Source organism: Felis catus, chromosome E1, assembly GCF_018350175.1.
Source record: "Felis catus isolate Fca126 chromosome E1, F.catus_Fca126_mat1.0, whole genome shotgun sequence".
Lineage (NCBI taxonomy): Eukaryota > Metazoa > Chordata > Mammalia > Carnivora > Felidae > Felis > Felis catus.
This window is the reverse complement of record NC_058381.1, coordinates 37,661,551-37,680,463: the sequence shown is the minus strand read 5'-3', so window position 1 is coordinate 37,680,463 and position 18,913 is coordinate 37,661,551. Positions and strand designations below refer to the sequence as shown.

General features: G+C 57.1%; 1 protein-coding gene across 2 annotated transcripts; it reads left to right on the top strand.

Annotated features, from left to right (window-relative positions):
- The first annotated feature begins 479 nt into the window (after positions 1 to 479).
- Positions 480 to 18,698, top strand: GPR179 (G protein-coupled receptor 179). 2 transcript variants are annotated; one of them, XM_003996811.3, is made up of 11 exons: positions 480 to 1,442; positions 2,773 to 2,881; positions 5,108 to 5,195; positions 5,617 to 5,852; positions 6,700 to 6,768; positions 7,394 to 7,503; positions 7,800 to 8,035; positions 8,230 to 8,368; positions 9,051 to 9,156; positions 9,705 to 9,851; positions 11,680 to 18,698. In XM_003996811.3, the coding sequence occupies exons 1-11, from the start codon at positions 649 to 651 to the stop codon at positions 16,786 to 16,788; spliced, it is 7,143 nt and encodes a 2,380-aa protein (XP_003996860.1). In that variant the 5' UTR covers positions 480 to 648; the 3' UTR covers positions 16,789 to 18,698. The 2 variants fall into 2 exon arrangements, with proteins under 2 accessions (XP_003996860.1, XP_019673337.1); XM_019817778.1 differs by having other exon boundaries at positions 1,361 to 1,442; positions 2,082 to 2,881.
- The last annotated feature ends 215 nt before the right edge of the window (positions 18,699 to 18,913 follow it).

Here is an 18,913-nt window from a genome sequence, read left to right as displayed (position 1 = left end):
TCTCTTCCCCACCCTTGCCACCCCCAATCTCAAATTCCAGTTCGGCAGCACGGTGTCAGGGGGATACGGGCAGCCACAGCAGATTGCCAGGACCTGCGGCTTGGCCCTTTATCGTGCCCGTCGCAATTGCTGCCAGGAGGCTGAGTGGAGCAGAGGGGTGGAGAGAGGGGCACGAGCTCATCTGTGGTTGCTATGGCGCCCCATCCAGGATTTGCCCATCTCTCCTAATGGAGCAAAGGGCAGAGGGAGGGAGGAGGGAGGGAGAGAACAACTGGTCTCTTCCTCTCCCCTCCCATTTATGTCTCTCTGGAGCTGATGTAGGGTGGGGAGTGGGGGGAGGGAGCCTAGATGCTGGATGAGAGGAGGAGGGAAGAGGGGTGGTGCCAGGATTAAGAGGGTTTCCAATGGGGGGGGGTCACACTGAGAGAGGAGGGGCAGAGCCCTCATGCCTACATCCAGAAGCCTGCTGATGACGTTAGAGAGAAGGAAAAACAGGCAAGACAGCCCAGTGTGAGAGAGAGAGGGAGAGAGGAAGAGAGAAAGCCAGGACAGGAGGCTGGGAGCCAGCCAGCCTCTGCCTGGGCTCTCCTGAGCCTGCTGATCCCCCAGGCAGCCTGGACCCCGGGGTCCCCGAGAGCTGCCCCGAAGATGGGCACCAGGGCAGTGGTCGCGCCCCACCCTGTATGGGGGCTGCTGGGCTGCTGTTTCTTCTGCAGCTGGGCTCTGGGGGACCCACGGCCCCTCCGCTCTCTGCCGCCACTGTCCTCCCAAGTCAAGCCGGGCTCCGTACCTATGTGGGTACCCCCAGAGGGGGCTGAGGCAGCCCTGGCTTTTCTCTACTCTGGAGATGCCCAACAGCTGTCAGGGGCTAATTGCACTGAGCGCTACGAAGCCCACGGCGCAGGAGCCAGACCGGGGCTCCCCCCGGTCCTGTGGAGGGCAGCGGGCACCCTTGCCCAGGCCGCCAATTTCCTCAACATGCTGCTACAAGCCAACGACATCCGCGAGTCCAGTGTGGAGGAGGATGTGGAGTGGTACCAGGCACTGGTCCGCAGCGTGGCCGAGGGGGACCCAAGGGCGTACCGGGCTTTCCTGATCTTTAACCCTCCACCAGGGGCCAGCCACCTGCAGCTGGCCCTGCAGGCCACCCGGATAGGGGAGGAGACCATCCTTCAGGACTTGTCTGGAAGCAGGGTACAGGAGGAGAGCCCAACCGGGGCCCCGGACACCTCTGCCCTGCAGAAGCGGGTGCTGACCAATGACCTAGGGAGCCTCGGCAGCCCCAAATGGCCACAGGGGGACGGCTATGTGGGAGACATGCAGCATGTGAAGCTATCTCCCCCCTTTCTGGAATGCCAGGCCGGCCGGCTCCGTCCTGGCTGGCTTATCACGCTTTCTGCCACCTTCTACGGACTCAAGCCAGACCTCAGCCCAGAGGTCAGGTAAGTACGTTTGTGCAGTGTTCGACGCGTTTGTGGGTATGTGGGGGTGGGGGGGCTCGAGTCCAGCCAGCTGTGCGTGGGCCATTTGGCACACGCGTACGTGTCTGGGGGGCACAGATGTGCGTATTCGCATTCAGCTGTGTATATTTGCAGTTGACTCTGGGATTCTGTAACTGTTAGCACACACAGGTGCGAGTATACATAGTGACATAGTGTGTATGAATCAATCCACTTACATGTGGGGATACGCATGTGTGCGTATGGACGTGTGGATGTAGCAGGGCATAGGTCTTGGCGTCCACGTCTGAGTAGTGGGGAGAAGGCAGGGGAAGGCTTGATGTGGATGACAGTGATGGCCCAGGCACGAGACGTCTCAGAAGAGCCAGACGGGCACTCCAGGAGCCAAACCTGCTGCTCTCTAGCCGTCTAGAACTGTAAAAGGAGACTTCTCCAAGGGAGGAAAAGTTCTTTGGGGGGCGGGGGCGGGGGTGGTGGGGAAGCTTGGAACCATTGCCCTTTCCGTCTAGGAGTCGGCCAGGTCCCCAGGGTCACTCCCAATGGCTATACTCTTAGATCAAGTGGGTTCCAGTCCTGCCTGTCCTGACTGGTACTCTTCAAATAACCGACTTTCTCCTTCAGAATAAAGAGGTCACTGGGAGCCCTGGTGGGAAGGAGGCAGCAAATGGACACAGAACTGCAAGGCATGCGACAATCAACATTGTTTTCCCAGCTATGTGTCCCCATTCATTGCTCCTAGCAGGGTTCCCTCGTGCCAGCCAGCAGCCTGGCTCCTAGCCAGCGCTCTCCCCCCCTCAGCCCAGAGCAGGGGTGGGGAGCCCTTGGGCCAGGCAGCTCCATTCCACAGTTCCTTTGCTGTGATCAATTCAGATCTGGTTTGGGCAGAGTGTGGGGGGTGTGGTTAATAGCTGAGTTCTGTGTGTGTGTGTGTGTGTGTGTGTGTGTGTGTGTGTCCATGCAGTGGAGAAGTGTGAAGATCCCCTTCAGACAGATCATCAGAGCCCCCGCTCCCACATGTCTTGACATGCCCCCTCCCTCCACCCATTGATAGAAACCAGGACATGCCAGGATGTTGAAAAGCCGAGGGATGTTGGGGGGACAACCCTCCAGGAAAGCAGATCGTTGCCCACAGAAACAGTGAGGATTAATAGCTCTAGAGACATGGAATGCAGCCCTGCCCTCTCTCCTGACACACTGCAGCCACTAGGCTGAAGGTTGCAAAGCTTGCATTCCACCCTAGTCTGGGGCCCAAGGACACACGTCCACCTTGGCATCCTTCATGGTACCCCTAACTGCCAATTCACTGCCCTAGGGGGCAGGTGCAGATGATCGTCGATCTTCAGAGCGTGGACATCAATCAGTGTGCCAATGGGCCGGGCTGGTACTCTAACACACACCTGTGTGACCTCAACAGCACTCAGGTAAGGATAAGGAGGATGGTGACGTGGGGTGGGGCGCTAGGGTCCTGCCTCCCTTCCCCTTTCCCGTCACTGCCACCACCCAGCTCCCAGGAGTAGCTGACAAAAGTGTACCAGCCTCTCAGGGCCTCGGGGGAATCCCTAGTGATGAGATAAACAGAGATGGGATACCAGGCTTGTTAAAAGTGAGGGCACTTACTGTCAACTGTCTTTCAATAAAAAACAGAAACTAAAAAAAAGAAAGAAAGAAAAAAAAGAGGAAGAAGAAAATTCAGAAAGGATGCATTGATGGTCATTTCTGAGAAATTCCCAACTCCCCCGGCTTGATACGCAATAGCGCTTAAGGTTGAATGAATAATCAAAAATATGAACATTGAGGGCGCCTGGGTAGTTCAGTTCGTTGATCATCTGACTTCAGCTCAGGTCACGATCTCACGGTGTGTGAGTTCGAGCCCCGGGTCTGGCTCTTTGCTGACAGCTCGGAGCCATTAAATATATATATATATATATATATATATATATATATATATATATATATATATATGAACATTTATATATATATAATATTTTTATATATGTGAATATTTATATATTTATATTTATATAAATTTTATATAATTGTGTATATATATATATATATACATGTGAACATTGAAAAAGAAAGTGACTGGGCTCCTGGCTGGCTCAGTCGGTAGAGCATGCAGCTCTTGATCTCGGGGTCTTGAGTTCAAACCCCACAGTGGGCGTAGAGCGTACATTAAAAAAACAGTGAGGACACTTACAGCTTACTCCCCACCTCCCACTGGAGACAGCCACCCTCATTCCTTTGAAATCTCAGTGTGCCTCTCCCTTTTGGTACTGGGTGCTCCAGCATCCATCCCCAGGACCGCAACCTGAGCCCCTATTAGTCATCCCCTTTCCTTCTCCTGGACTACATTCTCCTTGTCGACAGAGCTCTGGGTTCCTTCTGACCCACAAAGGATGCTCTGTTGGTGTCTGTTGATCCAAGTGTAATGGTTGGTTGGAGTAGGGGAGAAATCTAACCAAAGAAGGAGCTTGAAGAGCTCTGGGACCAGTAAAGGTGATGGAACCAAAGCCAGATACCGGCAGAATCAAAGCCATGGATGCAGGAGAATCTGGATGATGGAAAGCAATGGCTGGTAATCCTGAAAGCCAAGGGCTGGGAAACTGGGAGGCCAGTGAACTAATCCGCTCCACGGTTGCACTCGACTGCATGTTGTTCCTAGGCTGAAGCGGAGCCAAGGCGAGCCCTGCAGGCTGCTGGGAGGTGGGGCGGGTTTGGGCATCCGTTGCTCTTCAGGGCACGTGTGTTTGAAACTGTAAGTCCAGGGATGGAGAAGGGCCGCCATTATTCGGTGCCTTATTAAACCCAGCCACAGCTCGTCTCCATACGCATTTGTCTGACTCTGCAGACTGTGGCAAAAACAGAGCGTGTTCTAGGGCCCCGGGCAAGAGGGGAAGCTGGGCCCCAATTTCAGAAGCATCACCCTCTAACTTTTCTAGGTGAAAGGTGCCAGATATGGAATCTCCCAGGGTGAACCCCTTCCTTTATCCCACTGCTGTCTGTCCCTAACCACTCCCTGCAGCAGAGCTGACCTCATCCACGTGCTCCTCTTCCCTGCCTGGCTCTGAGGTCTGCTCGGTCCCCTGCTGGGCAAACATCAATGGGTGAAGGTGGAGTAAAGAGCTGGCCTTGGCATCCCACTGGCCTGGCATTAGCCTGGCATTAGGGCTGGGGAAAGCAGTCCTGTGCCAAAGCCAGATGGCACCTGGTAGGGGAAACTGCTCCTCTGTGGGGGCCTTTTCAACTCACCTGTGAGCCAAAGAGGGAGGCTGATGGGGGACCCTTTGAAGCAGGATGTAGGCACATAGGTGCGATCGGACTCCGAGTTCTCCCAAATTCCACCTCGCCCAGCCCCTCGCTCCGACAGCTGGGCACTAGGAAATGAGACCTGTATGGCTCCTGTCATTGCAAGTCAGAATAAAAGGGTGATCTGTCCCCAAACTGTATGTTGAAAAGAGGTAACCGCGGGGCTAGAGTAGGGCTTCCAGGGAGGGAAGGCTTCCTAAGGACTAGGGAGGACTTCCGGTAGGGAGGGGCCCCTCGTATGGACCAGGGGCCGTGGATTGGAAGGTACATGTACCCTCCACCTCTTCCCAAAAGGGAAATCCCCATATAAATACCTATCATGTTTGTCATCCCCACAGTGTGTCCCCCTGGAGAGTCAGGGCTTTGTCCTTGGCCACTACCTGTGCCGCTGCCGACCCGGCTTCTACGGGGCAAGCCACTCCGGGGGTATGTTCATTGTGGTGAGGGTTATTGTGGTGAGGGTCAGGCTGGGCCGGGCGGGCGGGGCACCTGAGGGAAAAAGGCAGGCTGGGAGGAGACTTGTGGGGCAAGGGCAGAAGGTCAAGAGAAGCAGGAGAGGCAGGCAGGGTCCAACTTGGGGGTGTCTGCGCCTTCTGAAAATGACCCCACAACATGCCAATCTGATGCAAGTTGACCTTGCAGCGAACCCTAGCCTGGCATCACCTCTTCCTAGTACCCTGTCCTCCCCTGGGAATATCCACTTCCTCATTCCTCCCCTTCCCAGCCCCTGCCCCGGCGGTGACAGACCATCAGACGGAGAGGGAGAGGGCTACGGTGACCCGTGCGAGAGCAGGCTGGGATGCCCCGGGCCATCCCCCTCTCCTTGCACCCATCTTGTTCTTTATAGGGTTAGAAGAGAGTGCCGCCCAGCCTACTGGGCAATTCGGGTCCCCTCAGGGCAGCTCTGGGAGGCTGCTGCGGTGCCGGCCATGTGCGGAGGGCTGCACCAGCTGCGTGGATGCCACGCCGTGCCTGGTGGAGGAAGCTCTGGGGCTGCGGGCCGCGGTCCTGGCCTGCCAGGCCTGCTGCATGCTGGCCGTCTTCCTGAGCATGCTGGCCTCCTACCGCTGCCGCCGAAGCAAGGCAAGCAAGGCCCCACGTCTCTGCCCTACCTGCGTCCTTCCCACCTCGGGTCCCCAGCATCAACTGGAGACCAGAGACTACCTAAGACTAGAGCTCAGAAGAAATGGGTTCTGGTCTGAATTCTTCAACTCACCCACTGTGTGACATTAGGCAAAGTGGCCCCGCTGCCTTAGATTTGTTTCCTCACCTGGAAAATGGAGGCATTGGACTTGGCTCAAAACACAGTGTAGGTACTCGGGGGAAGTGATCTGGACCCTCGTGGGGCTCCCAGTTGAAAGGAGGAAGCAGGCAAGTAAGGAAAAAGCGCAGCAAAACAGAGGCGAGGGGGGAAAGTGGGTATTGGTATAGCTGTGGCAGCTCAGAGAAAGGCCCCAGTTGTCCTGCCGAAGATGGTCCGGGAGAGACTTTCTGGAGAACGTGACGCTTGAGCCAGGCCTGAGGGCCAGCTAAATGGTTACCAGGCAGAGAAGGGGTTACCTAGACAAAGAATCGGTCTGACCCAAAGTTTCGAGGGAACGCGTGAGATCCCTTCTAGCTCCAACAACTTGTGAGTTGAGCCCAGGTCTCCAGCGAGGCCCAGGCTGGGATCAGGAGAGGCATGGGGCTGGGGGACTCGAGCTTTGTGCCACCTGGACCCTGCTTAGCGTGGTGTAGCTAAGAGCCTGTGGTGGGAGTGGGGCCGTGGCTGTGGGCAGAGAGGGCGGAGCTGATGTTCCAAGGCAAGGCCTTGGTTCAAGGCCAGTAAAAGTGACCCCTAAAAAAGGCCTGAGACTCTCCTCCCACCATCGTCCAGCCTCTGTCCTCCCACTGCCCTGCTTATACGCCTCTCTCTTTTCTGGGTTCACAGAGGATCCGAGCCTCTGGAGTTGTCCTGCTGGAGACCATCCTTTTTGGATCCCTGCTTCTCTACTTCCCTGTGAGTTTGTGGCCAGAGTCTGGCCCCGCCTCATCCCTGGCTGGCGCCCTCCACAACCCAGAATCCTTCCTCCTTTCTGCTCTCTTGGGGAGATTCAGAGACCTCCAAATCCCCATACTCATACCTACAAATGACAGGCTGGCCTAGTGAGCTCTGGAGCCAAAGAGTCCAGACTAAAAAGAGCTCTATGACTTACTGTGTGACTTAGGACAATTTACCTAACCTCTCTGATACTTGAGCCGCTCCTCTGCAGAAGGGAGGTGATGATGCCTCTACTGCAAGGCTGTTAGGAAGGTCAGCAATGGGCTTAGCATAGGCCTAGCACATTAGAGGAAGTACAGTGGTGGGCACACCTGGGTGCCCCAGTCTGTTGAGCGTCTGACTTCGGTTCAGGTCATTGGCTCATGGTTTGTGAGTTCAAGCCCTGCATCAGCTCACTGCTGTCAGCACAGAGCCCTCTTTGGATCTTCTGTCCCTCCCCACCCCATCTCTGCCCCTCCCCCGCTCACACTCTTTCTCAAAAATAAATAAAACGTTTTTTTTAAAGAGGAAGTGCAGCTAAGAGTAGCTATTTTTGCCCCCTTCTTCCCACCCCCACCCCTCCTCCTCTCCCCCCCCCCCCCAGGTGTTCATCCTGTACTTCAAGCCCAGTGTTTTCCGCTGCATCGTTCTCCGCTGGGTCCGGTTGCTGGGTTTTGCCACTGTCTACGGCACCATTATACTCAAGCTTTATAGGTAGGGTCTGGGGCAGACCTTGCTCTCATGCTGCTCACTCCGGGCTGCCCCAGCTCATCTGGAACAGAGTGGAGTTCTTCCCAGCCAGCTCCACCCCCCTGTGCGCGGCCCACCCCCCAGGCCTGCCCCTGTCACCGTAGCCCTCCCCAGCATGCAACATTTTGTGGGGCGGGGAGGCAGCACACCATGGAAGGGACAGGAGGTTGGGTTTTACGGAGGGGAAGGAAGCCACGGACAGAGGCCAGAGACCTGGCCCCCTCTCCTTGGTCCTCCCCCTATGCCCCACACCCCTGTAGGGTGCTCCAGCTGTTTCTGTCCCGAACGGCCCAGCGGGGCCCCCACCTGAGCAACGGGCGGCTGCTGCAGCGTCTGGGGCTGCTCCTGCTGCTAGTGCTGGGCTTCCTGGCCGTGTGGACGGCGGGGGCCCTGGAACGAGGCATCCACACGCCCCTGGTGACCCGAGGCCACACTCTCGCAGGCCGCCACTTCTACCTGTGCCACCACGACCGCTGGGACTACATCATGGTTGTGGGTGAGCTGCTCCCACTGAGCCCGCCTCACTCTGGCCCTCAGCCCTGCACCTCCGGGGGGGGGGGGGGGCGGTGCTCCTGACCTAGTCCTCCTGCCTTGTCTCCAGACCCCTGGCCCAGGCTCCCCCCAGCACACCCGACAGAGAAAGGGGCTGCTGAGGCGGTGCCTGACTCGGTGGCCCCTGCTTTCCCACAGCCGAGATGCTGCTCCTGTGCTGGGGCAGCTTCCTCTGCTACGCCACCCGAGCCGTCCCCTCGGCCTTCCATGAGCCGCGCTACATGGGCATCGCCCTGCACAATGAGCTGCTGTTCTCTGCGGCCTTCCATGCAGCCAGGTGAGCACGGGCCCTCCTACCCACCACTCCTCCCACCCTCACACCACTCCTTGCCTCTCCCAGGCCAGGGAACCCCATCCCACAGCCATCCTCGCAGCACAGCTATGCCTTGGCAAGGCGAGGAAGGCCTCTCATCTGTAGCTCTCTCCCTACCCGGCAGACACCCTTCCTGCACCCCTTGTCTCACCCGACACCCAAAAAGAGGAAGCATGCGCACTCCTAACTCCTCTCCTATTCCCAAGCCCCGTCTCCGGCACCTCCACCGTGCTCCTTCCCACACGTGCTCAATTCTCCCTGCCTTTCCCCACCATCCTCCCACCTCAGCCGATCCAGCAACAGGCCTGCTTTGAGGGTCTGCTAGGACTTGGCCCTGTGGTACAGGCAGAATCGACCCACGGGACAGCCCATCACAGAGGTGTGGAGGACAAGTCTGTGCTCTAGGCAACCAGAGAAGAGTAGTCTGGGAGGGCTTCTCGGAGGTGGGGGTTAACGTGAGCTTGAAGTGGGACCTACATCCGAAGAGAGGGCAGGAAGAAGGAAAATTGCCCTTTCCAACCCACCCAGAACCTCCACGGAGATCAGGGCTCAGGCTGGGAGGTGGGCCAGTGAGACAGGTGAGAGGGAACAGGCCACTCCCTCCCACCCACCGGTAACGTTCGTTCCCCTCCCCTCCCACCCTCAGATTTGTGCTGGTTCCTTCCCTGCACCCGGACTGGACTCTGCTCCTCTTCTTCTTCCACACCCACAGCACGGTCACCACCACGCTGGCTCTGATCTTCATTCCTAAGGTGAGGTCTTGCCCCTCCTGGCTGTGAGCCAGACCCCAGCCCCTTTGTAAGGGGCGCCCCGTGGATCTGTTGCTGCCTCAGCGCCCTCTCCAGGTCAGAGTGAGGATGACATCCGGGGGTGAGAGGGCGGAGCCACAGGGCGCTGAGTGGAAGTCCACTTGGGGGGGTGGGGGGGGAAGCTATTGTATCTCTCCGCCTCGAATCTCAGGGCAAAGGAAGTAAGAGCTAGGGCTGTAGGGGTCCTTGTAACACAACTGGCAGTTTCGTTTGGTGGACTCTGAAAAATCATCTTGGAAGCAGTTACAGAGGGATGGGTTGGGGAGCTGAAGGACATGGCTAGGAATTGTGGGGGCAGGGGCTCAGGACCTCCCCTCCGCGGTCTCTGAGCTAGAGAAACTCAGGGAGAATGAGGGGGAGCAAAAGTCTCCATGCCCTCAGAATTGCAAATTAGAGAGGCTGTGAAGATTGGATTTCATGAGGCGGGTGGGAATAGGCGTGAACAGGGAGCGCAGTTGACTCTTTTTCCCTGTCACACCCACCCTGGCCAGTTCCAGAAGCCGGGGGCTCCTCCCCGAGAGGAGATTGTGGATGAGGTGTATGAGGACGAGCTGGACCTCCAGCGGTCAGCTTCCTACCTGGACAGCAGCATCGCCTCGGCCTGGAGCGAGCGCAGCCTGGACCCCGGAGACATTCGGGTATGCGCCGCCCTCCCTGCCTCCTTTGGATGCTAGCTTTTCGGGACTGGGCCAGGATCGCTGCTGCCCTGCCAGCTGGGCTGTGTACCACTGCAGGTCCCCTCTTGTCCCCAGCTTTCCCTCTCTCTAAGACCTGCCTCCCTCCCTTCTCCACCATTGCCCTAAGCTGCTTCCCCCTGACTCTATTCAGATGAGGTCACAAACCACCCAAGTGGAAAGACCCCCAAGGTCCCTGTGGCCCAGGCCGTAGACCCATGAGTGGAGCTCCACCCCCACTCAGCAGAGGCATCATGAGGGGCAGATTGAGAAGCCTCTCAGTCCCCATTACACTCGGGCTGCGGATGACCCTAGGGCCAGCTATGGGGCTGGGTAGTTCAGGCAGTTAGTGGCTACCAGAGATTTCCACAACAGGATACCCATTCCCTGGACCTGGCGGTCTTAGAGGAAGGGAGTTCTTCCTGAGTCTTACCTCGGGAGAGCGTCTTTACTCTTCTTTTTCTGCTTAGGAGGGTCATAGTCACGGAACCCAAATGAGAGGCTCAGTGGGTAGGAAATAAGGAAACTTGGTGGTCTAAGCCCGTTGTCTGATAAAACCTAAGGTGTGGTTAACAATCTCAGGAAGCCATCTGTCCATTCCTTCTATCTCCACGGGGCTTCTGTACACCTGACTTGTTTGCATCTCCCAATTCCCTCCTTGTCCCAAGTGTCTCTGCCTGGCTTTCCCCCATGTCCTCCTCACCCTCTGGGCTCTGCTCCCCTGGGAAGAGGCTGACCTGAGGCCCCGTCGAGCAGGGAGGCCAGAGAGTATGGGGGCGCGCTGCCACAGCAGTGCTGCCTTGGGCCCCCCGCTTTGTGGAACAGCACCCAGTCTCTCTCCCGATGCTGGCTCTGGGGAGAAACCCAAAAGTGTAAGACTCTCAAAGTCCCATTCCCTCACTTGCACCTGAATATGACACTTTTCACACCATTGAGCTCATGCGATCCTCTTAAGGAAGCTAACAGTAGGTGGCCGGTTCTTTTTTTGTTTGTTTGTTTAATTAAAAAATATTTTTCCATGTTTGTTTATTTTTGAGAGACAGAGCACGAGCAGGGGAGGGGCAGAGAGAGAGGAAGACACAGAATCTGAAGCAGGCTCCAGGCTCTGAGCTGTCAGCACAGAGCCCAATGCGGGGCTCGAACTCTTGAACCGTTAGATCATGACCTGAGCTGAAGTTGGACGTCGGCTGCTTGACGGACTGAACCCATAGAAGCAGAGAGAGGGGAGCCTGGGTGGCTCAGTCGGTTAAGTGTCCGACTTTGGCTCAGGTCATGACCTCATGGTTCCTGAGTTTGAGCCCCGTGTCAGGCTCTGTGCTGACAGCTCAGAGCCTGGAGCTTGCTTCTGATTCTGTGTCTCCCTCTCTCTGCCGCTGCCCCCAACCACGTTCTGCCACTCACGTTCTGTCTCTCCAAAATGATTTAAAAAAAACCAAAAAACAGAGAGACAGAGAGCTCTAGAAATAGCCTCCAGGCACATGATGGGTCACCGGCCTCAAACCCAGATTTCCCACCCCCCAAGCCGGTGGCTTCCCATCAGATGACAGTGCCCCCAGAGAAAGGGGTGCACCCTGCATCCTTGGGTCCGAGAGGACTGGCTGGGAGTGGACAGGCGAATTCTGAGAGTGTGCAAAGCAGGGAGGGAACACAGCTTGGTGAGAAAGAGATGTGCAGAGACAGTGGTCCAAATAACGGCCGAGGGGGAGGCAGGGCAGCCCCCAGGGGGGTGGAGAGAGCTTAGCCGTGCATCTGACCGGGGGCTCTGCTCTCCCCACCCCTCCCCTTCCCGCAGGACGAGCTGAAGAAGCTCTACGCCCAGCTAGAGGTCCACAAGACCAAGGAGATGGCCGCTAACAACCCGCACCTGCCCAAGAAGCGGGGCAGCTGGCGCCAGGGCCTGGGCCGCTCCTTCATGAGGTGCCTGGCCGAGTTCCCGGAGGCCCTGGCCCGCCAGCACTCCCGGGACTCGGGCTCCCCCAGCCTCGGCAGCCTGCCCGGCTCCTCGCGCCGCCGGCTGCTCAGCTCCAGCCTCCAGGACCCCGAGGGGCCCCCGGCCCTGCGCAAGTCCCGCAGCGCCTACGACCACGACCGCCACAGCCGCCGCCGCGAGCAGGACCCGCCGCTCCTCGACTCGCTGCTGAGGAGGAAGCTGGCCAAGAAGGCCTCGCGGGAAAGCAGGGAGAGCCGGGAGGCGGCGGAGGGGCCCCCGGGCCTGGGCTTCAGGTCGGCCAGCGCCCACAACCTGACGGTGGGCGACAGGCTGCCCCGGGCCCGGCCCGCGTCCCTGCAGAAGTCGCTCAGCGTGGTGGCGGGCTCCAGGGAACAGGCCCTGCTCCTAGCCAGCCAGGCCTACCTGGAGGAGACCTATCGGCTGGCGAAGGAGCGAGAGGAGAGGAAGAAGGCCGAGGCAGCCTCGGCCAGCCCAGTGAGGAGGCCATCGGCCAGGAGGCCGGAGCGAGCTCGAGGGGCGCCCCTGTCAGCCCCACCTTCCCCTGCCAAGAGCCGCAGTGTGCACGGCTCCCATGCCGCCGCCGCCGCCGGGAGTCTTCAGGAGGAGGCCACGAAAAGGCTGCCTCACCCGCCCGTCCGGCACCAGGTCTCCACACCCATCATGGCCCTGTCCGGGGCCTGCCTGGGAGAGCCGAGGATGCTCTCCCCCACCTCCACCTTGGCTCCCGCTCTGATGCCGGCTCCAGCCCCAGCCCCGACCCCGCTGCCCGCCCTGGCACCAGTCCCAGTACCCCCCCAGAGCCCCAGCTTGCTCACCTTCATCTGCCCCTGGGAGAACGCAGAACTGCCGGTCAAGAAAGGAAATGTAGCTCCAGAGGGCCCCGCGGGGCCAGAGCGAGGCAACCACTCCCCTGCCCCGGCTCGGGCCAAGCTCTGGAGGGCCCTCTCGGTTGCAGTTGAGAGAAGAGGGACGGGGGAGAGTGGGATGGCCACAGAGGATGGACGTCTCCAAGGGGAAGCCGGTGAGGGGGATGAAGACAAGTCCAAGGTCTTCTCTAAATCCCACAGCCTCAAGACCCCTGTTCAGCAGGGTTCCATGCACAGTCTCGGCCTGGCTATCAAAGCTCTGACCCGTTCTCGGAGCACTCACAGAGAGAAGGAGAGCGGGGAAGGGAGTCCTGAGGCGGAGGAGAAGGGCAGAGCCTCGGGAGAGGGCGTGGGGGCCTGCCCCCGATCTCCCAGGCTAGGCCGGCCCAAGGCCGTGAGTAAGCAGGCCGCCCTCGCACCCTGTGACGATGAGGAGACCCTCCAGAACCAACAGAACGCTCACACCAGCAGAATGCTCCAAGTCTACCACCAGGAGGGCAGCAGGGAACAAGAAGAGGGAGGCAGGAGGGCATCCCAAGGTCCCGGGGAGGCAAAAGTAGAGAGAGACGGTAAAGCAGGGTCTGCTGCACTGAGGCAAGCCAGGCAGGGCACAGTCGGGGACAAAACTGCCGAGCGAGCAAAAGAAGCCCCCGTGGGCTGGCGGGAACCGCCCAAAGCTGGCCTCCAGCCCACGGGCAGTGCTGACCGCAGGATGGCAGAGGTATGCCCCAGGGAAGTCGCCCAGTCAGAAGCAAGTCAGCCTGACCGTGGCAACAAGGCCCAGATCTGCCCCTGGGAGGTGAGTGAAGGGGGCCCTGAGAAGGGGACACAACAACAAGCTCTGGATGACTCCCAAGAGAGAAGGAAGGCGTCGGAAAAGTCAGGGCCCCAAAACGTGGCTGTCGTTGCTCGGAAAAAGCCAGAGAGGCTGGTCAGGGGGCAGGAGGTGGTGTGTCCCTGGGAGGGTGCCGATCCTGGGAGTCTGTGCTCTTGGTCAGCCTCTCAGGACTCTGACAGAAACGATGGCAGGTCTGAGGCAGCGGGCCGGCTAGACGCTAGAGAGGTGGGGAAGCCTCAGCAGGGAGCCACAGGCCCAGGAGCTTGTATACCTGACACTACCAAGGCAGAGCTCTGTCCCTGGGAGGCATGTGAAGGAGAGAATGGAAAACCATTCCAGGAGGGAGTGAAGCTTCCCCAGGAAAAGCAGGAACCCCCCAAGAAAGCAACCTTCTGGAAAGAACAGAAACTGAGTGGAGACTTGGAGTCTTTTTGTCGGTGGGAGAGGACAGATTTCCGGGGTCCCTCAGCAGTCTCTACTCCGGCCCCGGGAACCCCTGTGTGCTCCGGGAGTTTGGGCAGTAGCATCTCGGAGGTGTGTCCATGGGAGGCAGGAGATGCTCCCGTCAGGAAAGCAGAGGTCTGTCCCTGGGAGCTGGGTGATGAGGTAGTGGGGAAGGAACTGCCGAGTCAGGGGACAGGTGGAGAATTTCTCCAGGGAAAGGGGAAAGCCTCTAGAAAAGGGCTCTTTGGAGAGATGGGGGAACAAACTGGAAAAGCAGTGCAGAAAAGTAGTCAACAGCAGGAGTCAGTGTGTCCCCAGGACAGCACAGCCCCTGGGCACCCCAGCCCATGTCTAGATAATTTCTCAGCCAAAGGTGGTGGCCAACTCCTCAGCAATGGAGGAAGCAGGGCAACACAGGTATGTCCATGGGAAGATCCCAGGCCAGAGCTGAGGGAAGTAACACCTGCCAGGGCAGAACTCTGTCCCTGGGAGGTAAATGAACGAATAAGAGAGGACTGGACATCAGGACAGGCAGCAAAAGCAGGAGAATCTCCAAAGGACAAGGAGAAAATGCCTGGAACATCAGGAATCAAAGATGGCGCAGCTTGGGAAAAGCCTGAGGGACAGCTCCAAAATACGGAAGCAGTCTGTCCTTGGGAGAATGTGGACCCTGGCAGCTTCTCCTCACAACCAGGTCCTCAAGACACAGGTAGAGCCGAAGCCAGTTTCCACATGTCAGGCAGCGTGGGAGGCAAAACTGCCGAGATCTGTCCCTGGGACATGGAAGAAACCATGCGTGCTGAGAAGGCTGAGGTCTGTCCCTGGGAGGTGAGTGCTGGAGCAAGGCAGGAAAGAGCTTTGGGAGTTGAGGCCATTAGGAAATTTCCAAATGACACAGGAAAGGCTTCTGCAGGTCCTGGACCCGGCGAGATAGCTGTTACCTCTCCAAAGAAGCCGGAGAGGCCAGCCTGGGAGCGGGAGGTGGCCTGTCCCTGGGAAAGCTTGGATCCAGGGGGCTCCTCTCAGCATTCGGACACTCTGGGCACTGACAGACCAAAAGGTGGACTCCAGGAAATGGACCATGTGGGGTGCAGGGCAGCTGAGGTGTGTCCCTGGGAAGTGGAGGAAGCACCTACCAGTGAGAAAGCCAAGATCTGTCCCTGGGAGGTGAACGAAGGAGCTACTGGGGCAAGATTGGAACAAGAAAGGGGGAGTGACTCAGCAGGACAGGAGACAATTCTAGAAAAGGGGAGACTCACCTCCCTGGGAGAAGACAGATCAAAATGGGAGACAAAACAGAGTCAAGAAGAGGAAGCTAGTTGTCCTTGGGAGAAGGACTTGAGGGCTCCCTCTGCTCAGGGCCCTGAGGTCTCAGACTCATCCCTCAGCACGAGTGGCAACGTGAAAGAGGGACATTCCTTGCAAGCGAGGGATGAGGCAGTGGAGGAAGGGGACCTGACACAAGATGCAAAGATGGGCTCCTTCCCAGAACACAAAACCCCAGTAGAAGCCCCGTCTTCAAAAGCAGGAGAATTCACTACTGAAGATAGGGGGAAAGCAAGCAAAGAACTACAATCTGTCTGTCCACGGGAGAGCATGACCCCGGCAGGTGCTTCCTCCCACCCGGATGGTCAATGCCGTGACCAACCTAAGGCCGGCTCTCAGGACCTGGCTGGCGTTGGGGGCAGGCTTGCTGAGGTGTGCCCGTGGGATGATCCTAACCCTGATGGCAGCGCCAAAGCTGATATCTGCCCCTGGGAGGTGACTGAAAGGGTCCCTGACGAAGGGATGGCAAGACAGGATGGGAAAGGGACACCTCAAGAGAAGGGGAAGGTCCCAGGAAGACCAGAGCCCCAAATTGTGGCAGTTCAGGAAAAGCCAGAGAGGGCAGATGGGAAACAGGAGGCGGTGTGTCCCTGGGAGAGTCAGGATTGTGGGGGTCCGTCTCCGCAACCAGCCCCACAAGCTTCTGCCAGAAGCGAAGGCAGTTCGGAGGCAGCAGGCAGTGTGGGGGCCAGAGTGGCAGAAGTGTGTCCGTGGGAAGCAAGAGAGTCTCCATCTGCTAAAGAAGCAGACATCTGCCCCTGGGAGGCGAAGACAGAAGCTGCTGAGAAAGGGGGACTGGAACAAGAGGTGGACGGAAAATCCCAAGGGCGAGGAGAGATGATCCCTCAAAAGGCGGCATCTCCGAGGACTGAAGAACACTTTTCAAAAGCAGCAGCAAAAGTCAGCAGAGAGCAGGAGACAGTCTGCTCAGGTTCCGGGGAGCTCCTCCCCCAGCCAGAGGCTCCGGACACTGACCAACCCCAAGTCAGTCCCCACGGAGTAAGCAGTACGGGGAGCAGGATGGCAGAGCTGTGTCGATGGGAAATCACAGATCCAGAAGGAAATAAAATAAAGGGCACCATGGCAGACATCTGTGATTGGGAGGGAACCGGAGCCCCACCTGAGGAATCTGGCCTTCTGGCTTTAACAGCAACTCAGGCAGAAATATTTCTCCCCCCAGCCCCTGAGAACCCACCATGCCTTTTAGTCCACAGACCTCCGGGTAGCTTCCTTCCAGAGAGCAAGAGCCCCCGCCCTGAGGGGAGCAAGGCAGCCACTACTTTTACTCTAGAAGGGGTCCGAGAACTCCAAGGAGCTTCAGGACACGAGCCAAGGACCAGCTCAGTCCCAGAGCCAAGTCTCCAAGAAGCTGAGGCTCACGAGTCTTCCTCCTTCGCTGAAGACAAAGAAGTGGCTTCTATAGCTCCATATGAAGAACTCTCCCCTCCAACTGTCTATCCTTGGGACTGCGAGTAACAGATCCATCGGGTGAGGCCAGACATCTGGTGGCTGGTTTTCAAGAGCCAAAGTCCTTTCCAAGTCCTCCATGTTCCCCAAGAGCCGAGTCAAAGACACTTGGCCACTTGCCCTCTCCATGAAGGCCAGAAGTCAATCATTCGGACAACAAATTGTACAAGAATGGTGCAGCTCAGACCCCAACAGAAAGTCTTGTCCTCTCGTTACTTCCCACTCTTCTTCCTGCTCCAGGGAACAAAGGCGAGACCCTCTGCTTCTGACGAATCCCCCCATCCAGCTAGAGGACTCGACACAGCTGTGTCTGGACACTCATAAGGCCAGTGTTTGGGATGAAAGGAAGTCAGCAGTGCCCAGCCCACATTTTCTCATAAAAAGACCCCTTTTTTGAGAAGAAACTATAAACCATGCAAGGCACTGGCAGCGTTAGGGTCTGGGGAATGCTATAAAAGGTCACCACAGGAAGCTTAAGAAGCCACTTAAGTTCAAAGATAAATCAGGGGGAAAACCTTGAGTTTATTTATTTTGAGAGAGACAGAGACAGAGACAGAGCAGGGGAGGGAGTGAGAGAGAGAGGGAGAGAGAATCCCAAGCAGGTTCCACACCATCAGGGCAGAGCAGGGGGGAAACTTAATGGCTCAAAAAAAGTACCCAAAATGCCTTAAAGATCTTGTCATTTTGACTTTGGAGCTCCAGGTTCTGCTGTGTTGATCCTCATACCTGCCCTGGTTGGCTGCTCAGGTAGAGCCAATCAAGCACTCTTCCTTCCTTATCAACATCTGGTATCCAAAGCAACACCAGAGACAGCATAGAAGGCAAGGCAGCGGCTCCATGTCCTCCCCACACTGGCCAAGGGAAAGTTCTCCCTTCCAGACACCCCCTCCAGTTTAAGGAGTGTGCCTCTTGTTAGCTTTTTCAAATCGTTCCTCCCCACTTCTGCCCCATCTTTGGCTAGTCTCAAGCTCATCTCACTGGCTCATTCTCCTCCCAGCCTTTCAGGGCTGTCACCAATGGGACCCCTCTCTCCTTGTCCACGCAACTGGAGGCAGGGGAATTTCTGGCTCTGATGTGAGAAGCACTCCAAACCGCTTGCTCAGTAACAAGAGGCCCACAACAGTTACCTTCCTGAGAAGCGAGAAAGAAGGTCCTGTTTGCAGTCGGCACAAGAATTACCCTCAGAAAGAGTAGCGCTACAGGGCAGGTTGTCCTGAGGACCGGTGAAAAGGCATCATATAAACAGTTTTCTTCTTAGTGAGTTCGGCTCTATCCTCTCAAGTCAGTTCAGGCTACCCCGGCTTAAGTAATCCTAGAGACAAGTGCCGGAATAGGAGGATGTTAACCAGAGGGAAACAAGGAAGGAGAAAAGCACCGGTCAAAAAGGCCCTAGAATTGGCAGGGGTGAGGTGGGGGGAGGAAACAGGCTGAGCCGGGCAGGGGCACTGAAGATGGCAGTAAGCCCACCCTCTAACTGCACAGATACTGATGCCATTCACGGGGAAGAAAAAGACAAAACGAGAAGACCAAATACCCAATGGGGAGGAAAAAAAGGAGTCTGCATACAAATACTGTAGGCAGATTCAGGACTTTACAGAAGTAGCAAAATGCTCCATTTCCAAAAAGAAGGAATGGAAAAACTTTGCCATTCAGGGACCAGATGCCCCTGTTCCCATATCTAGCCTCTCCCACTTACCTGGTCCCTTGGCCTGGGATTTCAGGGGAGTAAAATGTAGTGTTGCTCTGGGCTCCTGCTAGTTAACCTCACCGCTCCTAAGTCGGTGAGAATTTTGCTAACCGCACAACAGAACAATTCCATTGTGTCTGGTCTAGCTGGGAACAGAAAAGTGATTCCTTTCACTGCTGTGAAATAAACCATGGGGAAAAAAAAATAAAGAATGCTTTCTCTTGACCACGAAGCAGTGGGTTCTAGCTTATTCATTATGGTGATTTTCTTTTTTCCAACGTTTTTAGAGAGGGACAGATCGGTCAAACAAGAGCAAGCCGGAGGTAACTACACTGCGGCCTTCAGGACTTTGAGGTGGTCTGGCTAATTCTCGGCCTGTATCCAGCTCCATGGCTGGCACTGCAGATGGTCTCTGCCTGGCCCTTCAAGCAAATCCTTCACATCTGG

Bases quoted from the DNA above. Each gene is read 5' to 3' on its own strand.
- GPR179 (XM_003996811.3), top strand. From the start codon at position 649: ATGGGCACCAGGGCAGTGGTCGCGCCCCACCCTGTATGGGGGCTGCTG. The intron at 8,369-9,050 runs GTGAGCACGGGC...TCCCACCCTCAG, and splicing joins GCGGCCTTCCATGCAGCCAG to ATTTGTGCTGGTTCCTTCCC. The intron at 9,157-9,704 runs GTGAGGTCTTGC...CACCCTGGCCAG, and splicing joins CTCTGATCTTCATTCCTAAG to TTCCAGAAGCCGGGGGCTCC.